Source organism: Rhamphochromis longiceps, linkage group LG16 (genome assembly GCF_057381845.1).
Source record: "Rhamphochromis longiceps isolate RC_006_pf linkage group LG16, R_longiceps_female_GT1.1, whole genome shotgun sequence".
In the NCBI taxonomy this organism is placed as follows: Eukaryota; Metazoa; Chordata; class Actinopteri; order Cichliformes; family Cichlidae; genus Rhamphochromis; species Rhamphochromis longiceps.
Window position 1 is genome coordinate 21,428,313 of NC_140572.1, and position 27,670 is coordinate 21,455,982.

The 27,670-nt window shown below is 40.1% G+C and overlaps 2 protein-coding genes across 2 annotated transcripts; one reads left to right on the top strand and one right to left on the bottom strand.

Annotated features, from left to right (window-relative positions):
- Positions 1 to 866: 866 nt before the first annotated feature.
- On the bottom strand, positions 867 to 18,752 carry mospd2 (motile sperm domain containing 2). The gene is made up of 15 exons (XM_085385315.1): positions 18,443 to 18,752; positions 18,269 to 18,326; positions 17,728 to 17,883; positions 16,778 to 16,864; positions 16,473 to 16,627; positions 15,149 to 15,209; positions 15,024 to 15,062; positions 14,810 to 14,934; positions 13,982 to 14,155; positions 10,037 to 10,155; positions 5,168 to 5,261; positions 4,915 to 5,011; positions 4,214 to 4,334; positions 3,563 to 3,665; positions 867 to 2,926 (listed from the first exon to the last, which is right to left on the bottom strand). Exons 1-15 carry the CDS (start codon positions 18,473 to 18,475, stop codon positions 2,774 to 2,776), a joined length of 1,575 nt encoding a protein of 524 aa, XP_085241441.1. The 5' UTR covers positions 18,476 to 18,752; the 3' UTR covers positions 867 to 2,773.
- Positions 18,753 to 18,804: 52 nt separating this feature from the next.
- fancb (FA complementation group B) lies at positions 18,805 to 26,899 on the top strand. The gene is made up of 8 exons (XM_085385314.1): positions 18,805 to 19,899; positions 20,000 to 20,146; positions 20,407 to 20,496; positions 22,285 to 22,413; positions 23,025 to 23,197; positions 24,003 to 24,433; positions 24,513 to 24,753; positions 25,421 to 26,899. The coding sequence occupies exons 1-8, from the start codon at positions 18,988 to 18,990 to the stop codon at positions 25,854 to 25,856; spliced, it is 2,559 nt and encodes an 852-aa protein (XP_085241440.1). The 5' UTR covers positions 18,805 to 18,987; the 3' UTR covers positions 25,857 to 26,899.
- Positions 26,900 to 27,670: the final 771 nt, after the last annotated feature.

Below are 27,670 nucleotides of genomic sequence, written 5' to 3' on the forward strand. Positions count from 1 at the left end.
AGGTAGACGAGTTTAAATACCTGGGGTCAACCTTTCAAAATAACCGACAGTGCACGAGTGTGGTGAAAAAGAGACTGCAGGGAGGGTGGAGTGGGTGGAGACGAGTGTCAAGGGTGATTTGTGACAGAAAGGAAGCAGCAAGAGTGAAAGTGAACATTTACAAGATGGTAGTGAGACCTGCTATGATGTATGGTTTGGAGATAGTGGTGCTGACAAAAAGACAGGAGGTAGCAGAGCTGAAGATTTTGATTGGGAGTAACCCAGAGGGACAGGGTTATATCAAAGGAACAGCTCAGTTTGGAATTAGACAGGAGGGGAAATAGATATACTGAAAAAAGGGTGCTGAAGATGGAGCTGGAAGGCAGGAGGGGAAAAAACAGCATAAAGAAGATTCATAGATGTGGTGAGAGAAGACATGCAGAGTTGGTGTGACGGGGGAAGATAGGGTGAGATGGAGGCAAATGACCTGCTGTGGAGACCCCTAAAGGGAGGAACTGAAAGAAGGGAAAAAAGAAGATGAACTTATCTCCATTCCCCAAATCCAGTATTGACAATAAGCTGCTGGTTTCACAGTAAACATTTGTTCCAATGCAGAAACGCCCATAGTTTTATTCAAGAATGTCCTATAACCAGGAACTTTGAGCAAGGCATTACTTTGTAATGCTTAGTCCTAGCAGCCTGTAAGCTTGTCAACAACCTACCAAGTAAGCACTCACTGACCCTTGACCCATATTTAATCAATACATACAACAGAACAGGAGCCAGAGCAGAAAAGAGGCTTATACTAGAAGTAAAAAGCAAGAAATGACTAAAGCAGACAATATGACTGGGATATGGATGCATTTTATGCATCTGTCATTTTTATTGGAAATGAGTAATGCCACTGTATCAAAATCATTGATTTCAACAGGTCATTTACAGATGATGAAGGAGCAGAATGTGCTGCTCCTTCACCTCTGGACATCAACATGATTTTATTCAATTCACCCACAGCCTTCTTGTTGAATGCGGCACTCGTTAACTCCCCATTGATCCCTCTGTTCCAATACGGCGCCCGAACTAAATCGTCACCCCCTCAAACACTGCATTAGCGCCCGGGGCCAGGAACACACGCACGCACACCGAGTTTCGATTTACCTGATCTTTAATGTGAAATCAATGCTACGGAGGAGTTTCTGTCTTCTGCAGCTGCTGGAAAAAAAAGACGTACAATATCCACAGCTTGCAATTAGTGATATCTCGAAAATCAGATGAGGCAAGTCTGTCTGGGAATCACCGTCATATGACCACTTGAATAATTTCCCACTCCAGTCATCCTGGCTGTTTTTGGACTCTCTGCTATTCTTCTGAAATATTTCAGAGTTCAGTCACGTGCTGCATGGCACTCAGATGCACTCCAAAAATCAACCAAGCTATGTGTGATACCAAAGCTTTTACTTTTTTCCCCTCTAGAGGCACACACTCCATTAACCTTTATCCATTTTTTTTTAAAGTGCATTGGCACTTTTTACCCAAATAGTGCAGAATGCACTTCCTAGCAAGGATGCAAGTTTTACATCCAATGCACATTCACTTAAAGCTATCCTATACCTTCTAGAAAGCGCATACACGAAGCTTTCACTTAAAGAAAGACAGCATATTTAGAGTTACCTCTAAAATATTAAAAGCTAGAGATGACAAAACACGATGCCATGTGCAGGGAAACAAAATAAATAAATAAATATTTTGTGGCATGTGAAAGCTGCCCAGTGTTCATAATGAAAGCAGGATTAGTTTACTCATTAATGCATGAAGAATTCTAATCACCCCTAAAATGTAAGCAGCTACCACTGACTGTGAACAAACTGCAAGTTGTTAAAGCCAGGCAGCCCTTATGTGCACACATCTAATAAGCAAACCGCGATCACTCCTCGCGCCGCGGCTCACATCCTGATTGCTCCGAGCTGGATCTTGTTATAGATATCAGCGCTTCCCACTAAGCTACAAGTGGGTTGTGCCGTGTCCTTGCACTCGCCAGTAATTGCTTTGGTAATTTTAGTTTAGTTCAGTGTTGGGGTAATTAAAACAAATTGAGGAGATAGTGTAGACAGAGATCTCTTGTGGCTCCTTGCTCGGAGTGTGGAGAAGTTTAGTGAGGTCATATGTTGCGATGTTTTCAATTAAGCACCTCTGTACTAATGAGGGTGCTCGGGAGCTTGAATATTTATGTAAAACAAGGCTGCTAAGTAGCCAAAACATCTATATTTGATCAAATGCTGGCGTTTTGAACTCCACAAGTTCATTTTTTTCCTCTTATTTTTACCTGAACTGATCACAAAGACAAAAGCCTTTTGATGTCAAATGAAATTAGATAAGGTGACCAAAGGTGTTTATTTTGTTTATATTTATATCATGTAAAAAATTATACAACGTGTTTGAAAAAATAACTAATACTTTCTACATATTGTGACTGTTGCAATTAATTTGAGTAAATTAAATTTTTCCATGAGCAATATTAAAAAGCAAAAACAAAAAAAAACCAACAAAAAAACACCAAGGAACTGATGTCACATCATTGAATCTGACTGTGTCAGAAAAAGAGAATCTCTTCATTTAGTCTTACTCCACAACAACTCACATGTCCTAAAGTCAGCCCTGCTGACTCTCCATGATAGCAGCTTGTGGAAAGGGCGGGAAAACATCAGATGACCGCCAATCAGGAAGTTCAAACGCGGCCCCGCTGGAACTGTGTATTAGGAATTTACAGAAACAGCTGATGGGGTGCCGTTGCACATCAAGATGGCTGCTGAGCTGTTCCCAGCAGGTGGAGACACAGCAGGTTTAGCATCACGAGGACTACCACCAACACAATGAGAACCTTCTGCAACCACAGGGTGTTGTCCAGCTTCTGCTCCAGCCGTGAGGTGCAGGCTGTGACTCGCATTAGCTGGTGAGACAAAAACTGGTTGAATGACCTCGTTTATGCTTCTAAAGTGTTTTTCAAACAGGTCGTGGAAACATGTGTGCAGGGAAAACAGGAACAGCTAACTGTTACGGTAAGAACCTCTCTTTGCTGACAGAAAAATTTTAGAAAATGAAGTCAGCATGTTCTCCATGTGTCTGCGTGGGGATTCCAACTTCCTCCCATAGTCCAAGAGCATGCATGTTAAGGGTGATTCTAAATTTGCTGTAGGTATGAATGTAGCATGAATAGTTGTCTGTCTCTCTGTGTTAGTCATTTGTGTGATGAACTGGAGACCTGTAGTGGATTTACCCAACTTTTCATCCTACTCCAGTCTGTGCTGAACTGAATAAATGGATGGATGGATGAGTGTCTGTTGCTTAAGTGGTGTACACACAGGTAGACATGTGGCGACCAAAGACCAAGAAATGCCAACAAAATACAGGCACTGTTAGCAAACTAACAGTTAACATTTTCCCACGTTAAACTTGAAAGATACTGTTGATTGCCATGTGACAGGGATGTATATTCATTAGATGGTTACCAATGGAGCCAGAGTCTGAAAAGTCTAAAAACTGACCAAGATTTCTGTATTTATTTATTTTTTACACCAAAACTCACCGCTATATTTAACTCCTGCTGCTCGATTGGCATTGTCTCCATTGGGTTATCCTTAAAAGATTTAATTGCTGGTTTAGCACTCTCCAGAACATGACAGCGCAATCTGTAGGAAAGACAATCTAATTAGTGTAGGATATCAGGAGGATGCAATCATTGGTCCACAGGAGTACTGTGTGGCAGAAACATAGTCCATCTTCATTTATTTCCATCATTTTAGACTTCAGTTAGCAGCTGTAATCCTTGTTCTGCGCTATACCCTTTTTGAGCTCGTCACAATAGCACACAAACTAGTTTTCAACTTAACTGGCCCTACAGCTCAAAGCTGATATCCAGCTGCAGTGTAAGTAGGTGGAGTTCCACTTCCACCACCTTTGGGATAGGATCCACTTTACGGAAGCAGCTGAATGATATTGAGGCTGTTACATTAGCAAACTGGCAAGTGAAACAGCTGGTAGTGAAAATGAGACAGGAAGGGCTGGGACTAGCAGGTTAGTTGTGAATTAACTAGAAAAAAATAAGTCAGACAAGGATTTCTTCTTTCTCTCAGCGAATTAAACGAGCACAGAATCTAAAATAAGCTGCCAAATATACTTGGGAGGCATGCCAAAGTAAAAGCTTGGCATTACGTGTGGCCAACACGTCACTGCAGACCTGTGTTCCATGATTTTGGTTTTCGGTACGTCTTTCCAGAACTGTGAAAGATCTTGTGATCCAGCATTTTCCATCTCTGCAGCCATAATCAGAAACCTGTCCTGTGGAGAGGCCTGAGAACCTGCACAAAATCAGGCAGAGAAAAACAAAAAAACAAAAACATTAACGTAAGCACAACTCACCGAGACAGCTGTTGAAAACTGAATAATTCGATTTTTGTTTCAGAAAATGCAAAAAAATTTTTTAAATTGCTCTTAAAATCAACAACAAAACTAGTGCAGCTGACTGATTTGGTTCAGACACAGAAACAGAAGGACTATGTTCACAGAAGCCAGTGTTAGATGTGACAGTTTTGGGGAGAAGAAACCCCCCCACCACAGCATAAAAGCTGGGAAAAAAAGTAACCCAAAATAAGCTGCACTGGTTCCTCTGAGCGAGCTATGTTCAGCACATCATAACCTACAGCTGACATTTCGGTGCTTGAAGGGCACAAGCTGTTTCAACTCACGCAGCACTGTCAGTTGTCTGATGGTTTGTTTTGTAGAGATGATTCTTTTATCAGTCTTGAAATATGCATGTCAGGCAGGAGAAAGTGGCTGCCTGCACTTTAGGAAGGTAATACACTGAACCTCTTGATTATTCTGAGGTTCAGCATTTAGAAACATCTGCTGTGAGAAGAGTGCAGAGCTTAAGTGCAATACCTCCATGCAGTGACACAACTATGTCTACTGAAGCTCCTGGCTCACAGCAGCTGCTGCTCGGCTTCACTCTATACTTGTCGGGCGCCGTGGTCCGCACCTGTGAAAACATTAGAGGAACATTTAACAATGCTTTTTTTTCTGTCTCCTCAATTTATTGAATACATAAACGCAAAAGTTAGTCTGTGAACTGTGAGATCAAAGGGAACTGGTGCATGAATTAACTGTAGCAAGTGCCACACGCTTTCAGACTCACCTTAAAGGCCACCTGATTTTTGACCACATTGTTCAGGATAATTAAGCTTTTCTTTTCAGTCTCTCCAGAACCAAAGCTGAGCTCCTCTGCAGGGCTGAACAGAGAGATGAAGAGTAAAAAAAACCTCAGAGTGTAGCAGGAACTACATTAGACTGCTACATAGGTGGAAACCTGAGACACAATTTTATTCTTTTTTATTAAAAATGTAGCCAAATGTTTTGACAATGGAAACCTCTAACAAATTACCTTTTCCAGGATTTTATTTAACTGAATGAAGAATCTGCTTCTTTAATTCACTGTAATTAATTGTTAACAATTTTATCATTGAATTAAAAAAGGAAACATAATAACAGAACACTGTGGTACTGAACGAGCATGGTACATCTAAACCAACCTTTACTTGTTTACTGTCCTCTTTAGCCAACCTAAACAAGTTATGTTACCGGCGCTCTGCTACAGCCCTTTTGAAAGTTTTATGACTTGTTCAACAAGCTTAGCTGCAGGGCAAAATCCGGCTGTTTTGTAAGTTATAAGGAGGAGACTTCAGCATGGGTTGTTTTTCCAAAGTCTGTTGTGTACCAGAATATCAAATGGTAAATGGCCTGTATTTGTATAGCGCTTTTTTCTAGTCCCTAAGGACCCCAAAGCGCTTTACACAACCTGTCATCCACCCATTCACACACACATTCACACACTGGTGATGGCAAGCTACAAAATCAAGAACACTGATGTTACTGCTACAGGAAAATATATTTAAAATAAAGCAATCTAACTTAGTATCCGGAATCAAGCTGTCCATCTTACTAGAGGGAGACCTCCTGATATTATGACTTGGATTAAAAAATATGAAATAAAATGAATCCCTTCTAGCATTTGATTTAGTGAGATTTGTATAACGTTGCAAAGGAAGGAACGAGCCATAGGAAACCTGTAAGGGGTCACGTATGCTTTGCTTGTCGTTAGCTCACACAGTCTAACTTGGTGATATATATATATATACATGCAGCATGCGATTTGATGAATTTGGCCTTGGTGCACATTGCATACTTATTACAGCGGGATCATATTATCTGCTATGCATGTATAAAGCTTCTCAATGATGCAGCTTGGCTGTTTTATGAACTAAGACCGCTAAGAACAAAGATTTTTTTCCCTTTTTTTCCTTTTCCATGTCCCTTATGGTAGGGAAAAAGAAAAAAAAAAAGAGAAAAAAAAAAAGAGTAAAGCATGCTTGATCTCAAAGTGAGTCTTTGGGCTCTGCAAACCTCTGGCAAACACAAGATCAAAGACCCCTACTCTCTCCTAAAGCCCCCAGTCTCGAATGAAGGCTAACACAACTCCCAAACATAATTGCATTTAAGGCTCATTTTAATCTGTTTATCAGTATAATTCACAGCCCAGAGCTGTCAAAATCCTCACATCAAAGCTTTAGCTTTGTAAACACAGAAATCAACAGACATTATTCATGAAAATGAAGAGTACATGAAGAGTACACATTATATACGCAAAATATTTACCCACGAAACAACCAGATCATTATGGGATTGTTGTACTCCATACTGAAATGCATATCTTCTGAACTCAGCAATCAATTTGCAATTTAATGAAGGTTCAATTAAAATATATGTTCTGTTTGACAATGTGTAGGAGGGGGACTAGCACACCTTTCTTGAAGATAATTGATCATTTGCCAGTGTTTCTTACTAATTAGCATAACACCAATTCATCTCTAGTCAATGAGCAATTGACTGTCAGCATCCTTAATTCCTGCCTCTGTTTGAACAGATCAGTTGAGCTATAAAGGTACAAAACATCAATAATGACTTCAGATGCAGTTAATCTTTTTGCATATGGCTCTTCAAGACATAGACGTGCGAGTCAACTGGTTATACCTAGTTACACGTATATTACAGCAAATCTTCCTTGATGTAAGGGTCCTGAACAAGCTTTGGCATGTCTTACCCAAAGGGAATTGGCAGAAATATTGGAAACATGGGACAGACTCATAGATGAACCCATGTAAACTGTGTAGAACATCAAACCAGTTACCTTTTGGTGACCAGATAACACTTCTGGCTTTAGGTCTCCCAAACACAATAGAGTTGTCGTTGCAGAACAAAGAAGCTGGCTGGTCTGTGTATTCAACCCAGGTCCACATCAGCTAGACTGATGCATTCACAGCTAACCTTTGCTGTTTGCAGTTAAAACTGATTCTGGCATGTTTGCCCGGTTAGTGCAGTTTTTTTTTCAGGCTGCAGGGAAGAAGGCCAAGCAAATTCTGAAGCAGCTTAAACAACTAGGCTGGGTGCACCTGCAGAGAAGCAGAGTATGCTAGGTGCAGATCAGACCCCAAGAATGTTTTACGTGTTTGTTTAGGGTGAGGTTCATTTCTAAAGCTAGTATATTTTTAGTTTAGCTTGTGTGAAACTGCAATTGAATCGTGGTCCAGAGTAAACAAATAGAATTAATATTGGTCCATATTGGTATACTCTGGTGTGGTGTGGAGTTTGTGATAGCAGAGGTGGGAATTTAGCATGATTTACAAAATTACAAAAAATATATCTAGTATTACCGTAACAAAGGGAAGGAATCTGCAAAAGCAATATATGTATATGTATATATATAGTCCTGATCAAGTTTAAGACCACTTGAAAAATGACAAAAAAAATGCTATTTTGCATGGTTGGATCTGAACAAGGTTCCAAGTAGAGCTTCAACATGCAACCAGAAGAAATATGAGTGAGACAAAACATTTTTTGAGCATCCAATTTATTGAAAACAACACTTAAGTTTAGGACCACATGCCTTTAAAAGGCCAAATCTGTGCAAAAATGTGGATTCATTGTCATTTTCTGTCGGGTAGTCACACTGTCATGACGTTCTGATGGCAAAAGCAAAAACTCATTCCCTTTTTGAACAGGTCGGGCTGCTGAACTGCATAAGCAGGGTCTCTCGCAGTGCGCCACCGCTGCTGAGGTGGGATGCAGTAAAACAGTCATTTGGAATTTCTTTAATGATCCTGAGAGTTATGGAACAAAAAAAAGTCAGGAAGACCCCAAAAAATTTCACTAGGACTGAGCCGGAGGACCCAATTGGCAATAATGTACCTTGATGGTCCTGATGGCTTCCAACGTTACTGATCAGCAGTTACTGATCAGCAGATCCCACCTGAGATTTTTTTCTGCGTGCCACAGTGGAGTGGACGCCATAATGGATAGAGCTTCAGGAGGTGCAGGGGCGTCAAACGGCCGCTGGCTATGCACAGATTTTGCAGAGAGCATCCCTCATGACTGAGGGCCCTCATCTGTGTGGTAACAACTGGGTTTTTCAACAGGACAACACTGTTGTTGCATTTTGAAGCGCTACTTAAGATCCAACCATGCAAAACATGATTTCTTGCCATTTTTCAAGTGGTCTTAAACTTTTGATCGGGACTGTATTTCTGCAGAAATGTTAACCATGGAAACAGGAATGCCTATTAGCACATGAATGTGGGGATGCTCCATTGCTGGACAGTATCCTACTCAATGAAATTTAGTAGTTCATTAGGTCCATTTAAAAGTAGCTGATAGTGGAATTCCCATAGTAGTAACCCCCTCCAAGACATAATACCAATAATTATGGTATTATTCATCAAAAGAGAAAAAGGAAGCGCTGCAGGGCTCTAAAGGCCTGTCTGACAGGTGATCTTCATTAGGGTACCAAAGAAAGGAGGAGCTGCTGAGGCACATCATTTTTTAATAAAAATATTAGAACATAGAATATTAGTTCTATGTTAGGTTTTTCCCATGAGCTTTGTGTGATACATTCAGTAAATGTAAACACATAAAAAGCATTACAGTGCTGCATGACCCGATGGCTGTTCCCTGAATATGATCTCGCCATGTAGTCCACAACACTGATGATGCAGAGTGACATTCAAAAAGCTTTCCAACCCATCAGTTACTTGTCAGTCTGCAAGACTTCATGGTTACTCCCTTAAGGTGTGTTTGCAAAAAGCTAGTTTGAACATGAAATGATCTACAACTAAATGGCTGCAATTGTTCTGTCATTACTATTACACTGCTCAGCAAGCACTTAGCTACTGGGATTCTGTTACCTGTATTTTAACGAATTTTATTTGGTGATTCCTAATCTGAAAGCAGGTGCTATATTGCCACTGAAAATACACTTTCTACATGTTCATATCGACTTTTTTCTACCAAATTTGGCTTTGAGCGTGTGAAAACATTTTGAACGAACAATATCATGGAAACCTGAATACAAGCATGATGGGTGACTTCTGTTGGTTCTTCGCAAAGAGAGATGGGCGTTGTGCAAATTCCCTGCTGACTCGGCCTCAGGATGTCTAGAGGCAAGAACCAAGCGCACCCAAATGAGCGCACCAGTGATCATGTGCGCATCACGCAGAGGGAGAGTGAGGGACGAAAAGCAGCAGCAGAGCATGGCAGTTGTAGTATAAGCGCAAAAGCCAAGTGGCTGCTCATAAGGGGTCGTCTTGTTGGGGTTTTATCTCACATGTTGTATGGTCTTGAACAGTGTAGTATTAGAATACAAAGGGAAAAAACAGCAGATGTCGCCTGCCTGTGACAAAGTTATGGGAACTCTTAAATGGTAAATGGCCTGCATTTGTATAACGCTTTTCTAGTCCCTAAGGACCCCAAAGCGCTTTACACTACATTCAGTCATCTACCCATTCACACACACATTCACACACTGGCGATGGCAAGCTACATTGTAGCCACAGCTGCCCTGGGGCGCACTGACAGAGGCGAGGCTGCCGGACACTGGCGCCACCGGGCCCTCTGACCACCACCACCTTAAATTTAGGTGTCCAAACTAATGCAATCTTGATGAGCTATAACCTACCTAACATCTAACAGAGAACCTTTGAAGGTGGTCAGCGGCTTCCTGGCACCTTTGGTCCTGGCGCTTGCATCTCCTTTATCGTTGTCCTCTGACCTCAAACTTTGTTCCAGAAAATTTACCTGAAAGAACAAAAAGCATTTGATTAGAGAGACACACAATTTTTGTCATGTGACCATTATCTGTTTTTTTTCCCCTAAAAATGAAATGTGTGACCTTTGGCATTCATACAGAGAAAGCTGTCATTGGATTCATGTACTGGCATTGATGAATAGTTTTTTTAAATGCTCAGATAACGCAACTTAATATAATTTTGCATGGGAAATTCCTATGATGATCCCTGACCGTCGTTCCACTTAGCCTCCAGAGGGAACACACAACCACAATTAGCATGTCCATGAAGATGAGGAACCAAAAGTGATCCACAAACTTGTGACTTCTGACAAAACAAAACAAACGAAAGTAACTGAGGAGTCACAAGATGACTCATATACAGCTCATAACGTCAGCAAATTGCTTAAACTTCGACCCAAATTATTCACACAAATCTCAAGACCACACACCAGCTGACAGGATAGACGTTTCAAAATGGCTGCATAAATGGTAGTTATTTTAAAGTAGGTCAGTTCGGGAAATGGATGCTTCATGGTGTGTAAAACAGTTTGTGCAGCAAGCACAGCAGGTGAGGAATCGAGGGGGGAAAGGAAGGTGGGCAGGGGCAAAAGTGAGCAGACTCTACACGTGACAGTATTTTCTGTGACTCAGAGAGGAAGGGAGCTTAATTTCATGGCTGACCATCATGCAACTGCCAGAATGAAGACATCAACCGCTGATGAAATGTCTCAATTTATTTATCCATTTAAAGAGCAAGCTTAACAAAATGAAATGCGAGTAGAAAAATGTAAAACATAATCAAGTTTGAATTAAAAAGTGAAATGTTTTACTGTCTCATACAGATAGTGTTTAACAGTTATTTTAGTGATAATATCATTGGCATTATTTCTACTAGATTCATACTCATACAAAATCTCATTACTTGTTAAAAAGAAACAAAAGGTAATTAATTTTGAAAATTACATTTAAAAGGAATACACTGCCATAGCTGGGTACAAGGAATTAAACTAAAATTACAGAAATATGTGATTTCTACACATTTTGTAAGGCACAGAAGGGACTGACAAATATAATAAAGTAAGAGCTGATCGGAGTGTTTTTTGGTGAAACAGTTCATATCAAGGCACAAAATAAGATTCTCTGTGTGATTAGCAATGCTAAATAACAAACTTAAAAAGAGATAGTGTTAGAGGACAAGACACAGACGGCTTTTGTGAAAAGCTGCCTCAAAGGCAGGCAGGATTAAAGATTTAGTGCTATGGGTTAATAAGTTGGTCTACTGTAATATAACAGTAATTACCTTGGCAGTTTTTTCAACTGAGAAGATACAAATAATGTGAAACTGCTAATGATCAGCAGTGAGTGTGCTACGCTTTCTCCACAGCTAATTAAACTGTGAAATGACTGTCCCACTTGGTTCGGCGTTTACAGGACATAGTGCAAATGATAAGCTTCTCATTATTAAGCTGACATGCCTTGATAACAAGGTCAGAAATGTTATGCTTTCAAACGGAGGGTCAAATCGAAATGTAAGGTCCAGGACAGGTCAAGGGATGAACATGTCCAGGGGTGGTGATGACATCAGGAGACTGTGAGGGAGGTGCACTCACAATAATTCGACCCACGTGAGTACACCTGCCTTTCCAGCCTGCAGAAATCTTCCGGACATTGAGCTCCTTGTGTAGGCGAAATCCTACACTTCCTTACCACATCCAGCCCTTGTTTCAAAACAGAAAGAAACTCAATTAGCTTTCTGAGGCCAAAAAGTTGTGCTAGTGATTACTGGTATCCAGAAGAATGCAGGTTGAGGTGCATGGTGCTGATGGAGGAACAGTCTTGTATAGTGACACAAGATGGTTGAGGAGCAGAAACGTCTGCACAAGCACTAAGGAATGCGCTCAGACGGGCTTGAAATTCCAAGAGTTTCCAACTGTAAAAACACAGTGATTCACTCATAGTATGGACTACCAGAAATCAGGTGTAGCAGAATTGAAAACATGATGAACCCTACTGAGCAACCTGCTGATGCACAAGCTCTCATCTTAACATTGTCCACTTCTGATCCCATTCAAGTGCTTTGCTTTTATTCTATTGTGCTTCCTTTATCTACCCAATTTGGTCTTTTTCCAACAGGATAATAAAGCAACACAAAAATAAGTGCTAAGTGGTTATTATGCAGGTGCTGTGGATAATATGCAAACCTTGAATAAAGATGCCCGAGGCTCAAAAGGGAGCGATGGTGAATAACGTTTGCAGACTTAATTTCTAATGGGGTCTGCAACCTTAGGCGAGTGTCAAAATTATGCTTAACAACAGCTTACATGAATTTTTAATTACCATTACAACAAATTACCTGTCAAAGTGGAACCACTACTCTCTCACCCTGAATATTCACAACACCTAAGACGCCATATTCAGATATTCAGTGTGTGTAAAGTGTCATCTCAGAGTGATTGTGTAACTTTACTTTGTCAGGCAAGCCTCAAAAATATCTTCAACTTTTCCACAGAGCTGACGCAAATGTTTTGATATGAAACCGGCCACCTCAGAGGCCTGCAGTACAATACCAACGTTTGGGAAATAACATTACGCAATTCATGGGATCTGTGCACGTTTTGATTATGTGAAGTTTAGGCATCTCTAGTCAAAACAATGGCTGAGAGTTTGAGGTGATCTCACTTGTTACACTAAGGACATTAAAAAGCATCAAACTTGTGACTGGAAATGACTGTCTGATGTGTATATCCCAGCTCTGAAAATCTAAACCAGTGTGGTATTTATTAAAACACACTAATACAATGTAAGTGCAACTTTCTTTAACAGGTGCTTTCAGATAATGAGTATATGCTAAAGTAATCCCTTTGATAACATCCCATCTTCTTCCAGCCAGGCACTTTTTGCATGCTGCTCACTTGAAAATAAGCAAGGTTGACTTGGAAGGGTGGACTTAACACTCATTTGCAAAAGGTGCTGTACAAGAGGGAGAGGGAGGTGATGAGGGCTCCAACACATTCAGTCTTTGGGGCATTTCAGCGATGGTGCTCCATCCTGCCAGGGAGAAGGAATCCAGTTCCAGCATGGAGTGGCTTAAGCAACAAACTCAACAATCTTTTAGTTCCTTGTGTGGTTGACAAAGACTGCTGAGTTTGAGTTTGAGTGGTCCATCTGTGATGCAAGAGCTTTGGATATGCCTGCTGCCAATTACATTACAAGTCACCTTCACAGAGGCAATAGGTAGCAGCTCAATGTTTACAAAAATCAGAACCATTACCTGCTGGAAAGGAACCCAATTACATGTTGTTACCTTGTGTGCAGTTTAAAGAAACTGAGTGAAAGAAGGCACAGGATGAAATAATCAGTGACCAAACCTCACCTAATCTCCCTAGAAGCAGAATGCTTCACTACCCAAATCTAAAAAATGTTCAGAACTCAGTCTCAGCTGACATCGCGTACGTATTATTGTAGGGGCTATCTTACAATATAAAGCACCTTGAGGCGACTGTTGTTGGGATTTGGCACTGTAAATAAAATTCAATTGAATTGAACTTGAGAGCAGCTACTCTAATAACAACAGAAACACTAATCCTGCCAATTATATTAGCATCAGCATTAAAGATCACATTTATTTATAGGCAATCAGATGCGATCAAACTAACTACACATATACTAAGTGTTGAGTGCCAAAGTACAGACTTGCACAACACCCAGGGAGCAGTTTTACTTTATACTGTTGTGTAATTAAATTGTGTACAAAGTTGAAATTATTTTTATCCACTATTTTTTTTCCTTTGTTAAAAAAAGTATATAAATAACTAAAATGGAAAGAAAATGTACCTTTTTGGGCTTTACTACAACATCTGAAGTGAAGCTGGACTCAAGGGCATCTTTAACATCCAAGTCACCTTCTTTGCTCTCCCTGTCATCATCACTAACAATGGGCCCGTTGTCACAGATGGGTGTTTGGAAGTCATCGTCAGGAAGAGGTGGGTAACTATACTTGAAGGAATCCTAGAACATAGCCAAATAGGTTAGGTCACCACATGCATGGTTATTAAAGAGTAACACTTTTTCTAACAGATTAATCAGTAAATATGATTTTGGTTATGTAAACAAAGAAGCAAAGTAACTAAACTTGTGTTTAATATTTAAAAAAGTTAGATTTCTTCATCACTGGCAAGAAAACTAATGCAGATACAGAAGGGAAAAAAAACAACATTTAACCCAGTGTTGACCTTAACACTTCACACTGCATTTGAATCCTAATCTTCTACATCATGGTCCACTTAACATGTTCCACTGTTACTTTCTAATAGGTCTTTTTAGATTCTATACAAAATGGTAGCATTCACCTGATCTGCTCTGAAAAGGACTTGTGACTCGTGAAGTTTCCCATCACATGTTAGATTTTCTAAAGCCTAAAATCAGAGCCCAGAGGGGGTAGAAGACTCTAATTCCCTCTCAGACGACTTGAATTACAACCTGCTGAAAGATTATTATGGATTTTCTTTTGCTAAATCACACCCAAACCATGTGGCCTACCCCAGTTTTTAATATTTATCACACTATAATCCCACTGGAGTATTGACCATTCCATTGCTAATGCATCTTTTGTTAAACTAATTAACGCATAATTTAAAACCATTTTAAAAAGCCATAACATACCGTTCCACCCATGTGAGGTGGCAAGTACTCGGGGCCTATGTATGTCTGGACCTCAGATTTGGATGCAAACCTAAGTTTGCTGATTGCCTCTGGACCCAACCACGACTTCACAATCTTCCACGCAGCTGTAGCAGACACAAATGTTTTATTGTTGAGACGTCAGAATCGTAAAAACTAGTAAGGACTGCTTGAAATTTGGAAGCCACAGTCTTACCATTCAGAATCCAAGGCATATCCACTATTATCATTTTGGCTGAAATGATTAAAAAAAAAAGGAACAAGTTAGTAAGAATAATGTTTCAAAAGATCCAGATGACTTACATGACTTTTGTAACTTACATAAAAACTTTGGATAATATACTTTGAAGCAATTAATGATGTACTTCACAAACTCCATGTCCTGAAACACAAAGTGGAAGAAAGAAATTTGTGATTAATACCACACAAAAGGCTTAAAAAATAAAATATGCATCAACAAACCCCTTTTGCTGGGGAAATTTTTTTTCCCTCTCTTAACAGCCTCTACATCTGAAGCGACCCACTTAATATTATATGGAAATTCATTGCATGCTCCCCTTCTGAGTGATCCCCTGCTCAGCCTCTGTCAACCATTGTCAGAGAAAGTCTTAAGCACGTTTTTTCTCCATTTCTGAACGGCAATATTTTTTTTAACAAAAATTGAATCTTTTCCATCTAGCTTTTTTATGCCATTTTGCCATTACTTAATGGTAACACGCACATTTAACCCTCAACTTTTATCATTACACAATGCCTTAATTACACAATCCTGCAATCCTGCTAAAATCAAGTTACGTAAAAAGAGCTCCCAAATGGCTCAGATTACAGTGCATTTTCTCAACATAAATAATAAAAGGGCTTCTGATTAAAGCCCCTTAGACAGGCACAAATTTTAATCTCCAAGTCAAATGTTCAGTCACGTTTTAAACAATTTTAGATAAATATGAAAAATCTTAACCTCATTGTTTTATGATAATTTAAATTATCAGACAAACAGCAAATACGTCAATAGTAATAACCCCTATATCGCGGCTCAGCTTTACAATTGGCTAGAAGCCTCATTGCTATGCAGGAAATTCACTCCCAACCCATAATGAGATCATACTGGCTAGCTTTGCGCTGGCTCATACTGTGGTTCAACGGGCCTCAATAAAGCTGCTTTCCAAACTGATCATCTAATCTACTCATTTTATACAGGAGCTGCATAGCTATATATTCTTTTTGCCTTGTTTGTGTTGGTTTATTCATCTTTAATTGAGCAATTTTTCTAGGAGAGAGCCAAGCCAATGAAATAAACTCGCTGACAGAGCCCTCCATCAAGGAGCCAATGCCTGTGACACAGCGAGCCTAAGGATTAGACGGCCCGCTCGAGCTGACCATCAGGATTTAAAGGTTACTTTAATCTCTAACGTGTAATACCATTGAGGAGTATCAGCCCCTGCAAGTCCACAGCTCAAGAAGCAAGAAGTATGAGGAAGGTAAACAACATTGCAGTGACAGTAACAGGAAAGCAACAGACTTATACCTTAGAGGAAAAGACTGAAAAAATAATGTGAGTTTTGAAGACCTGGATTAGACTAGAGCACGAACTGTAAATTATTTAAACACAAAAGACTTCCTCTTAAAAATAACTTTATGGACTTACTACATTGCTGAGGCCAGAGTCCGTCATGTCAAACACAACGGTTAGAGGCATCCCAGGTTCCTTCTTTGCATACCTCTCCAGCCAAAAGGCAACATACTTTTTCTTGTCTATGACAGTCTTTGCATCCTTGACATGCAGCTTTACCTTAAACCAGACTAAAACACAGGAAACAAATTTTAAGTTATCATATTTCATTTGTATTTTTTTTTCTCAAATTGGGATCAAACATTTTTAGTGGGAAAGATAACGTTTCTAACAAATAAAGGCTGAGCTGAAGAATCTCTTTTAATAGAGCAAGTGCATACAGAGTTTGTTGCCCTCTTTGTCGTAGCCATGGAGGTAGACAGCCCCAGTTTCGAACATCCATCTGGGAATAGTGCTCTCATTAATGTCTGAAACACACATGAGGACACTCATTACATTATTATCCAGTGCTCTCATTCAAAGAATAACAATATGCAACATGACATTTTAGGCAAAGGGAAGAATCTGTCTTGTATCTTTTAGACTACTGCTGCCTTTAATTTCTTTGCCTCAAGGCGCAGAAAATCTTTAATTTGATTATTTTGTGTTACCCTAGTTATTAACAAATAAAACAGCATAAAGTGTATGAAATATACTGTGCTAAATTTCTGAATCACTGCATGGTCCTTTAAAGAAGGTCACTAATTTGCCACATTTTAAGAGTATTATGAAGTCTTGCTATTAAGGGACCTAGATTCCCAAAAGTAGGTCTTTCTAAAACTTCCAAAATTGATGGAAAATAGCAAATTTTCTGTTAATGGATATAAATTCACCCCAGCCCCCCCTTAAAAAAAAAAAGGCGAAGTCCTTGAATACCTTGTAGACTTTACTGAAGGAAACTTTCTAAAAACAACTGTTGACAAATAGAATTTGCTATTTAAAAAACAGACAGTTACTCTGAAAAGTTCCTCACAAGAAACAGTGGGGATTGTTCTTGGGTGTGTGGAGAAACTGGCGTTTCCCAAACAATGATGTTCTGTCTGAACTAATGCCAGGGAAGCACAAAGACAAGCAGCGGTTTGTACTGCGGGCTTATAGACATCTCAAAATGGTAATGTCAATATTTTCACTTTTAGGAAGGGCTTATGATTTTTGGGGCTCAAATATAATATGCATGTAGCACTGGGAATCGAATATTTTCCTAGTATTGAAACTATAAATTGTAAGCATTAACAACAGTGAGGTTACATTGTTATACTGTGACATATTGCATATCATATCAGCACCTTACCATTTACCCCATACTCTTTTCTCCAATGAAGACTTTCATCAATCATTTTCAAGGCATCATCAACATTATAGATCCTCCATGTCAGGTAGCCCTCCACCAGACTGTCATCTGTCTGAAGCCTTTCCACGTCCCTGGGGTCATACTTCTCTGTTGAATCTGCAAACATTTACACGCAGACTGAATCACATGACAACTTCAAAATCGGTTTCAATTTCAAAGACTTAAACTTTCCCATTTAAAATTCTCATAGACCCACAATGTCCACATTGTGCCGCAAACTCAAATAAAGCCCCCAGGAGGCCATGGTGTGACGGCTTAGCCTAAAATTAGTCTAAAAACTAAACTGCTACTCGGGGCAGTAAAGAGCTAACGCTTATCTGGGCTCTGGGTATTCGGGTCAACGTTTAAGCAACAGGGCGTAAAGTAACAGTTAACTATTTAATGTACAATATCTGAATGTATGCAAGCTAGATGACAGCAACCAAAATGCATTCAAAAGCAAGATATGTTATTGTCAGCTTGCCCGCAATAACTGTGCTACCTTGGAGCAACTCATTGTTGAATCTCTGCCTTGTCTCTTCGATTTTCTTTTCAAGGTCCTGTCAAAACAGAGTTGGTTCAGGTTAGAGTCGTCTTTGGCTTTAATCGTATAGTCATTTATGACAATAAGTGATCAAAAATAAATAAATAAATAAATAACGGTTATCAGCGATACCTGCTCTCCTTCGTGTGGCTCAACTTCAGCCATGTTGAGCTGTCCACTGGTCTTTGGCAGTTCCGTGTACTGAAAGCGAGTTAGCTGACTGTTGTTTGTATGAATCAGTGCGAACTAACTGGGAAACTGACGCCCTGTCGTTGCCATGTTGGCTCTACCGGTTTAGCCACACCTCTTCGCGTGGCTCTTTGTTCGTAACCGAGGGAGTGTTGAATTGTGTCTAAGACCTGTTAAAAGCCTAACTACTCCTACAACAAGTCTGTTTAGATAAATGTTCCAGGTAGCTACACATTTCAACTTCCGTGTCGGTGCATGGCTGTTTCGCTTACAACTCTCACCCACAATGCATTTCGTCTGACAGGAAGCGTTCAGAGACCGTTGGCGCGCTACTTCGAGTGTGACCTCGGTGTAAACAAAAGTTGACACAAGTAAAATTAGCGTGTATTTAAACTTGTAACACCACCGTAATGAAAGTGACAGTTTCGAAGTTTACATTAACGTAGACTAAAGGTCTCAGAAGGCGGAAACGGACCCTTCTCTGCTGCATGATGGAGAGTGTGCTCTCGGAAGATTTGTATCGAAATCCCCATCGGCTCTCCCACTGTGGAAAGACTATCTCATTTAACTGCAAACGGGCTCCGGGCACAAATGACAACGAAGGAAGCGAGTTAATATTCTGCAGTCTTTCATTTGAACGGGAAGGGAACACGTTTCTGAAGGCAGCTGACGGAGCGGCTGTCATCAGCAGGAAAAGATTAGCTCATGTGGATATTGTGAAATGTAAAAGCGTCACGGACGCTCAGAAGAGAGCCACGGCGCCATGTGTTTTAGTGATAAAGAAGAGTGAGAAAAGAAGCAGTTTTCAGTACAGTCTTCTCACACTGAGCTCTTCAAACCGACTGGAGCCCTGTGTGGAGTTTAAACTCCCTTATCAAATGAAGGGGGCTGTGTATATTCTCCAGGGTCCAACTGTGTTGTGGAGGCATGAAGGTGGTGTCCTTTATACATCCCCGCAGGCAGAAGGAGTGAGACAGGTTCCCATTCATTTCTCCCACTGTGTTGTAGGTGAACTCCCTCTCCATAAAGGACAGGTGTTTGTTCTCGGACTGCAAAAGCTTCCAGAAGAGTCCACTAGCCAAACCCTTGGCTATTTTGTTGAAGATGGACAAGTGTTTGATGGCAGTGTGATTTTACCTCATCTATACATTAGCATCACACAGTGCATCTTGGTGGTTGCGGCTGACAGAGTGGATGGTGTGCTTAAATGTGATGTAGTTGCAGCAACATCTAATCGGCAACTTGTTTATTTTGAGAATGGAGTAGTAAAAGATGTTTGTCAGTTACCCTTTGAGCAACCTGAAAATATTCAGGTAGTTAACACAGGAAGATATGGTTCTCTGTTTGCTGTATCCTTTTGTGAGGGGCATGTTTGCACCATATGGAAGGAAACTTTTCAGGTAGGTTTCATGATCTTTTTACAGTCCAAGTCTCTTGTCTACCCCTCATTGTGCTTTAAAAGTTTTAATAAAGTCTACTTTGTTAAACCATCTTCTCCAGATAGCTGCCCTCTGGTCAAGTGTCACCTCCATCCATGTGGATGACTTCCTGGGGTGTGGAACAGACCAGATGCTGCTGGTTTTTAAGGATCGAGTTATAGCATTGGAAGAATTCCTCATCACTGACCTTTGTGGTGTTTCATTTTCTGTAAGCATATTTTTCTTCTTATGAGTGATGTTCTTCTTCCTATTTCCACCAATTTCCCTTTCGGGGGCGTGGGGGGCAAATGTGACAAGCCGATCTATCTGTGATGGATAGGCACCAGCAACACACAACTTTTGATTGGATAAGCGTTTAAAAAATGTAATGAATGAATGGAAGACTTAATGTTTTAGTTTACAGGAGTTTTTAGTTTAGGAGTTTTAGGATTTTTTTTAAGTATGTCTAACTGAAAATACATGTTTCAGCATGGCCAGGACACTGAAGCACCAAAGACATCCCCTCCTCCACCAGAGAACTATCTCCTTACACTTAAAGCTTTGGAATCAAGACTGCAGGTGAGTCTTTATAACACATTAATAGAGTAGGTGTAGAAGCACTGCAGTAATATTTTTTGGGCTAATGGTCATACATTATATGGTCCAAAGTATTGGGTCAAATTGGCCTCTTAATTTTTGAATTCAGGGTTTTTCATTGCAACTGATTTCACTTGTGTATGAAATCAAGAACTCAGCCATGCAGTCTCCCTTTACAAACATGTGGGTGAATAAGGGGTGGTTCTAAAGGCCTCATAGAATGTGAGCAGGGTACTGTTATAGGATGCCACCATTGCAATAGGTCAATTTGTGAAATCTCTTCCCTAGTAGATATTCTACAATAAGCTATAAGAGCTAACTGTATTGCAAAATGTATTGCAACGTGGAAACATTTAGTGGGGTCGCCTATTGCTAAAATTTGCTGACTCAAAAACTTCAGAGCTCTACACCTCCTCTGGCATTAACACCAGTATAAACGCTGTGCACCGGGAGCTTCATGGCATGGGTTTCAAAGACCGAGCAGCTCCTGTAGGTGTAATGTGTAGATGGCCCAGTACTTTTTTCCATATGGTTTATGTATGTAATAGATTGCCTTCAGGGGTCACACAGTGGTGCAGTGACTAACAATGGCGCTTCACAGCAAGAAAATCCTGGGTTTGAAACCAGTTGCTGGCTCCCGCCTTTATGTATAGAGTCTGCTTGTTCTCACTGTGCCTGCATGGGTCCTCTCAAGGCCAGTGACATGCATTGTAGGTCAATTGGTGATTCTAAATTAGATGTTTGTGTGAATCCTAGTGAGAATGGTTGTCTGTCTCTATCATGTGTTAGCCCTGTGATGGACTGCTGATCTATCTGTCTTCACACCCAGTGACAGTTCGGATAGGCTCCAGCAATACATAACTGAATTGGATAACTGTTTAAGAAAATGAGCAAATTGATGAATGGAAGACTTTATGTTTTAGTTTAACCATACGAGAATGATGGTTACAGCATTCTATTTTATTTTTTTTCATCTGAGTTACTTCTGATGTGTTGTGTGATAAGTCAGTGTTGTCTAATGGTTTGTAACACTTGGATGTATTTCTATATGCATTTGTTATCTAGCAAAGTAGCAGTGACAAATTAAAGGAAAAAAATCAACATAAAGCCTCTTAATAAGGGGTTAGGTTCATCTGCCATCAGAACAGCTGCATTGCACCAATGCATTGATTCTTCAATTCTCTGAAACTTTACTGAAGGCATATACATACCATTCTTTAAAAATGAATTGGTGACTTTCATAATGGCGGTTCAGAGTGCTATTTCACATGCTAATCCCACTGTGTTTGCAAGAGCCATGTCATATGATTCAGATCATTTTTCATTATTAATGAACTGTTCAGTGAACCCTCAGGCCCTGTGGATGGAGGTCTTGTCACCCTGGAAGTGACCACTCCCACTTTGTACTGATTGTATTGATTTTCAGCAGTCTTTCCCTCCAAAGGGACTATTGGACTCAAGCTGTGTCAGCAAAATGCCCTTATAGCAAAACAGAGCAGCAAGATCTCGTCACTGTAGGGGTCAAGGGTTCAGGGTTTTCCTTTAATTTGTCGTCCTTTTATATCAAAATTGGAAAAATATTTTTTACACACAGTTTATTGTGATGCTAATTTGATTTAATCCATACTGGCAGTCACATTTGCTGCATAATTAAAGACCTGATGATGGTATTTGTATGAGATGTTGACCCCTCGTGAACCTAATTTAAGTTACTCACTGTGTGTTAAATTTATAATGTGCCCTGTCAATCAGATATGATTTGTAATTTAGAGTGGATTGACTGTGCTTCAAGAGCTTCAGAGAGAAGTGACAGTGAAGGAAAGCGTTCTACGGCAGTCGGTCAAAGCCCTTACTGATGTGGTCTCAGAAAGAGAGCCTGTTCTCACACAGCATGAGCAGGTACTACAGTAACAACACATCATGCATGCTTTGTTGAAGTGTATTGAGAGAGTAAATTGTTAAACTTAAGCTCGGCATACACTGTGCAATTTTTTTCAGTCACGTTATTCAGCTCCTGCTCAAACTGTACGATTGAATCGCAGGGGTTAGAAGTTTGTAGGTCACGATGCAGGGTCTCACATTATACGGCCCGATGCGACCTGAGTGCTCACACTGTGCGTCCATAACATGAAGCTTATAACACAAAATCTGTCTCTCGCTCTCCCTTTCTCTCCCTCTCTCTCCCCCTCTCTTTTAATATGATCTCCAGGAAGTTGAAGTGAACAAACTGTTGGCCTCTTAAATCGAACAAACACCCACAACAAATGCAGTGTATTCCCCAAAATAAATGTTTTTCAAAGAAAATTTTCAAATACTTTACATCCTTTTTTTTTCTTTTACCTGCATCATTGCATCTGAAGTCTGCTTTTTAAATAACATTCATAAAGTCCACTGTGTCTGTGCCTAAATGCCTGTTGTTCAAATTGAAACGTCTGACATAAAGTGCTATTGCTGTCAGTGCTGTCACACACTTGTCATTGCTGATTATAGTCTTTGCACTTTCCGTCTAGGAAGGGCTTATTGCTCTGTGGGACTCTGATGATGAGTCAAAGAACGAGGCCTTGGATGACAAGATTCACGACATCCCAGCGGTGTCTTCAAAACCTCGAATTGACAAGCTGTGGCATCGCACCACTGAGGGCCGAATGGTTGTGGGAGTGATACTAACTACTGACAGATCAGCGTAAACATGATTTCTTTGTTACATTTTTAAAAATTATTTGATGGACAAAGGTCCAAGGTTCTGAAACGCATTATCTAAACATTTAGTAGTGACGCCTCTGAAATCTTAATCTGCTTGATACCTTGTCACTCATAATCTGTTCGTGTGGTTGAGTGGATCCATGAGTGTAGGGTGAAGACAGAGGCAACAACAAACAACATGGCATTCTGTGCTTTAATCAAGTGACAAGAACCACAGTCCAGCTGTCAGACGGTATCATTGCTGTCTGATTAGATTTATCTGAACTTAAACAGTTGCTGTTTGCTGTGAAATAATGTGGAATAAATCACATTACTTTGCGCTCGATTAAATCAGTAAGAAACTCTAAACATAATCAGCACTAACTGGATAGAGATCCTTTTTTTGCCTCTTTGATTGCCCCTCACTACAAGGCAGATACAGGGTGACTAGGTGGTCACCATGGCAACAAGTTTTTAATATCTTTCCAACCTCCTTATGTGGGAACAAAAAGCTATCAGATTCCTCCATCCACCTGTTACCGATTTTTCATTTGAGAACATGTGAAGGAAAGCTACTTTCATGACGGTCTCAGGTGCCATTTAAGTCCCACACATTGCTGTTTTGATTGGTGTACTTGTACAGCTGATGTAATTTCACTGCCTGGAAATAATCAATTCACAAGCAGTCGCACATTCAATTCACAGACACACGCACACATCGTCTTTACTGTTATATCAATTTCCACTCTGAATAGCCACTATCTGTGTGATATCTGATTGTTAGTGATGTGCTATTTTTGTTCCAGACCAGTGACCAATGTGAGCTTATCCATCCTGACAGACACGGGCCAGTGCTCAAGGCCCGCAGTCATCCAGACCCAGAGCCAAGTGTTCTGGCTCCCTGCGGCCTGCTCCTCGCCATCATCACCCTCCTCCTCTTCCTTCTCTGCCTCCACATTCCCAGAGCCCCCAGCCAAAAAAAGCAAGCAGCACAACGCCATCAGCACCAATGATCTCAACGCATGCAGAGTGGCTGTGACTGCGGTGACCAAGCTGACACCTCTGTTGAACTCTGGCCGTGTCAAGTGCCATGTCATGCTCCATTACATCCAGACACCAGATGCTTTTTCCTTCATGAGCAACCAAAGACCAGTTGTGTTGCACTGTGGCCAAGTTGCTTTAGACATTCAGAACAATTTGCACACCGAGCTGCTTAAAACTCCCCAACTCATAGCAGGTAAAAGCACAAAGGTGTGCGACTTGTGATTTTACTCCTGACATGTAGATGTTAACAATTGTTTTGTTATTTTCTCCAGATGAGGTTAGAGAGGACTTCCTGAGTCTTTTAACTGTGCTGGATCACTGGGTCTTCCATATAGACTCTCCTGAATACAGCTTAGGTGACATAAATGGCTGGATTCAAAAAAGAGTGGGTTGTAAGAAGATAGAAGTGAGCCCTCAGTATCTACTATTAAATTCTTCAGGACCATCTGCTCTCATGCTGCTGAACTGGCATCAGATAACCCCTTTCCAGGGAGAGCTGCATGTCCATTCCAGGTAAATAAGTTTCTGATGGCTGATACCAGTAAGGCTGTATTTCTGACTTCTGAGATGTATAGTTACAATTGAATTATCAATTTGGAGATTGAAAGGAGTATTTCTTGTAAATCTTAGAATTTAAGGGTACCACATGGACCAAATAAACAAACAAGAAGAAAGAACATCTGTTACCCACAAGGATCTGTCCTATGCTATTACATTTAGTCTTTCTATTCTGCTATTCCTTATATTTTCTTTTCTAGTTATCCAAAGCTAGATATTACAACCTGTAATATCACTGCTCAGTGCACTGAGCCACTTCTACTAGGGATTGTCGTGATGTATTAAATTTTATTTAAAGAAAAAGAAAGCATAGTTCTACGAGTAGAAGCCTCCACTGCTCAATTTATATTAACAGATTCAAAGCTGAAATAGCTTTGAAGTTGACTAAGATGTATGTCAGCATGATATACCACTGAATATCAAAGAGATTAAGATTCTCTGGAGAGCAGAGCACTTAAAATTACAAATCCCCAAAATAAACTCTGAACTAGCAGCTGGTTGTGAATCAGCTGACAAATGACAAAAAAAGATTTCAACAAACTTAACTTCTTTAAATGTATTATGACATGAATTATGTAATAACTTGTGAAATGTCACCTTTTTTTTTTTTGTTCACATGCAGCCAGTTACAGATGTTCCAGTTCTTGGACTCTCTGCTGGCGTACCTCCCCGAGTCCTGTTCCATCCAGCCTCTCAAAGGTGCTGGAGGTAAGGGTGCATCTAAAATGTTTGCCTTAGCGCTGGAAAAAGAGCTGGTGTCTCTCAGAGAGTATGCCTCATTACTACTCTGCGAAGAAGATGAAGAGAAGCTAAAGGAGAAGTGCTTTGGATATAAAGAAACCCCTGATGCAGGTTCTGTAGAGGGGCTCCAGAAGTGTAGAGCGATGTGCCAGAGGGACTTGGAGAGGAGCAATATGAAGTTGAGCCCCCTGGTGGATGTGGGGCAGTATCGTAGGCTGATCCAAAGCATGTCGAAAATCCAACTTAATGGGGATTTGGCAGCACTCTTAGACATTCAGTTTTCTCCACTAATGTGCTGCAGTGGTTTTCATGGTTAAAAATCCCACCTCTAAGTAGCTCTTTATTTCTTTATTGTGTCTGGTGTAATGACTAAAAAGATACATTTTACCACAAATGAGAACCTAGCCGCTCTGCACAGCCTCTTTGTATTTATGCCTTTCTAGTGTCTATTGATAAAAGCCTCAGCCCATTTCAATTGGACCATGTGGGATTCTTAAAATGACACCTTTATGATGCAGCCCTCTGTTTAATTTATTTTTCTATTTATGTCCTTTTAGACTAATGTGTTCAAAAATGCCCTTTTATGTCTGTTGCTGCCTGCAGCCACATGCTAGACAGAGATCACTTTCATCCAGGAGTCAGAAACAGTTTGTGTTATGAATAAAGACACCACATGATGGTTTTGCGACGCTTTATGCTTCTCCTCACTGTTTCTCCTCACATAGTTGACTGAAATCTTTTAGTGGTACTTTCCCCTCATGGTTCGGTTATTTTTGATGCGTAAGGATGTAAAGAAAAAGAAGTCCTTGGAAGATGTTTCTGCTGCGATGCTGCACAGCCTGTCAGTGCTGTAGTTACGATGCCATTCATTCAAGTAAACATCAAATCGTACTCAAAACGGCTCGATACTTAAGGCTTGTGACAGCTTGAATAGTAGCGTTGGCTAAAAGGGAGGGCAAGAGGTTATTTCCTCCCAGTGGAATTTAATTTAGTTTGTTCTGGGAGCTACTCCATCTGTATGTAGTACTTTTTTTTTTTTTTTTACACCTTTATTTTCTCTGCTTCATCGCGTTAAATGCTACCGCAGGATTCATTGTCACAGAATGGGAACATAATTACTTAAAGTGGGCCTATTGTGAACATTTTTGTAACCAGACGAGATTGGCAGGATTCACAGTTCGCAATAATGCTTGTTTAAGATAAGATAAGATAAGATAAGATAAGATAAGATAGAACTTTATTAATCCCTCGGGTGGGTTCCTCTGGGAAATTCGACTTCCAAAAAAAAGCACAGCAACGACCGAAGTTACAGTTACAGAATTGTTATATATATATATACACACACACACACACACACACACACACACACACACACACACACATATATATAATACAGAGACAAATATAAATAAAATATACAAAGGGGATAAATAGAATAAATAGGAATAAAAAATAAAAATACAAGTGAATTGCACATTTCAAGTATTGAGTCTATTGCACTGTTGACTATTTACAAAAAGTATTGCACAAGGTATTGTACAGTGAGGTGAAGAGGCACTACAGCTTAGTTGTTCCCCCCTCCTTTGTCCTCCTGTTTCCTGTTTCCTGTTTCCCCTCCCTCTCCCCTCCAGAGAGGAGTTAAACTGTCTTATACTGGACATTTCTTTATAAGGCAACTCTCCCCTTCAAGCCATTATGTGAGCTTGTGCCTTAAATTATAATATTAAGAGCTTCCCTCTATCTTTAACATCATACAGAGAGAGAGAGAAAAGAGTCTGAGCGTTTAGCTTTTTAAAAAGGTTTAACCACTGTAAGCACAGTATACAGAAAATAAGGACAAGCATAATGTATCACATTTAAAAGATTCAGATTATGAGGGATTCTTTATGTCCTACCATTTGATGGTAAGACTGCTGTGAGCTAATGAATTGTTAATTGAAAATCCTTTATTTTGTTATTTTATGGTACAAAATAATCCTCGAACTTCAGCTGCTATGCAGGCTGATCATACACACCGGCACGTAGTCTCTCACATACAGAAGGAAGCCCATCCCCTTTTGTCTGTGATATAAACACCTCTGTCACTTCTAGCCCCGAAGAAAAACTTTGAATCCTCTACAGTAAATAACAC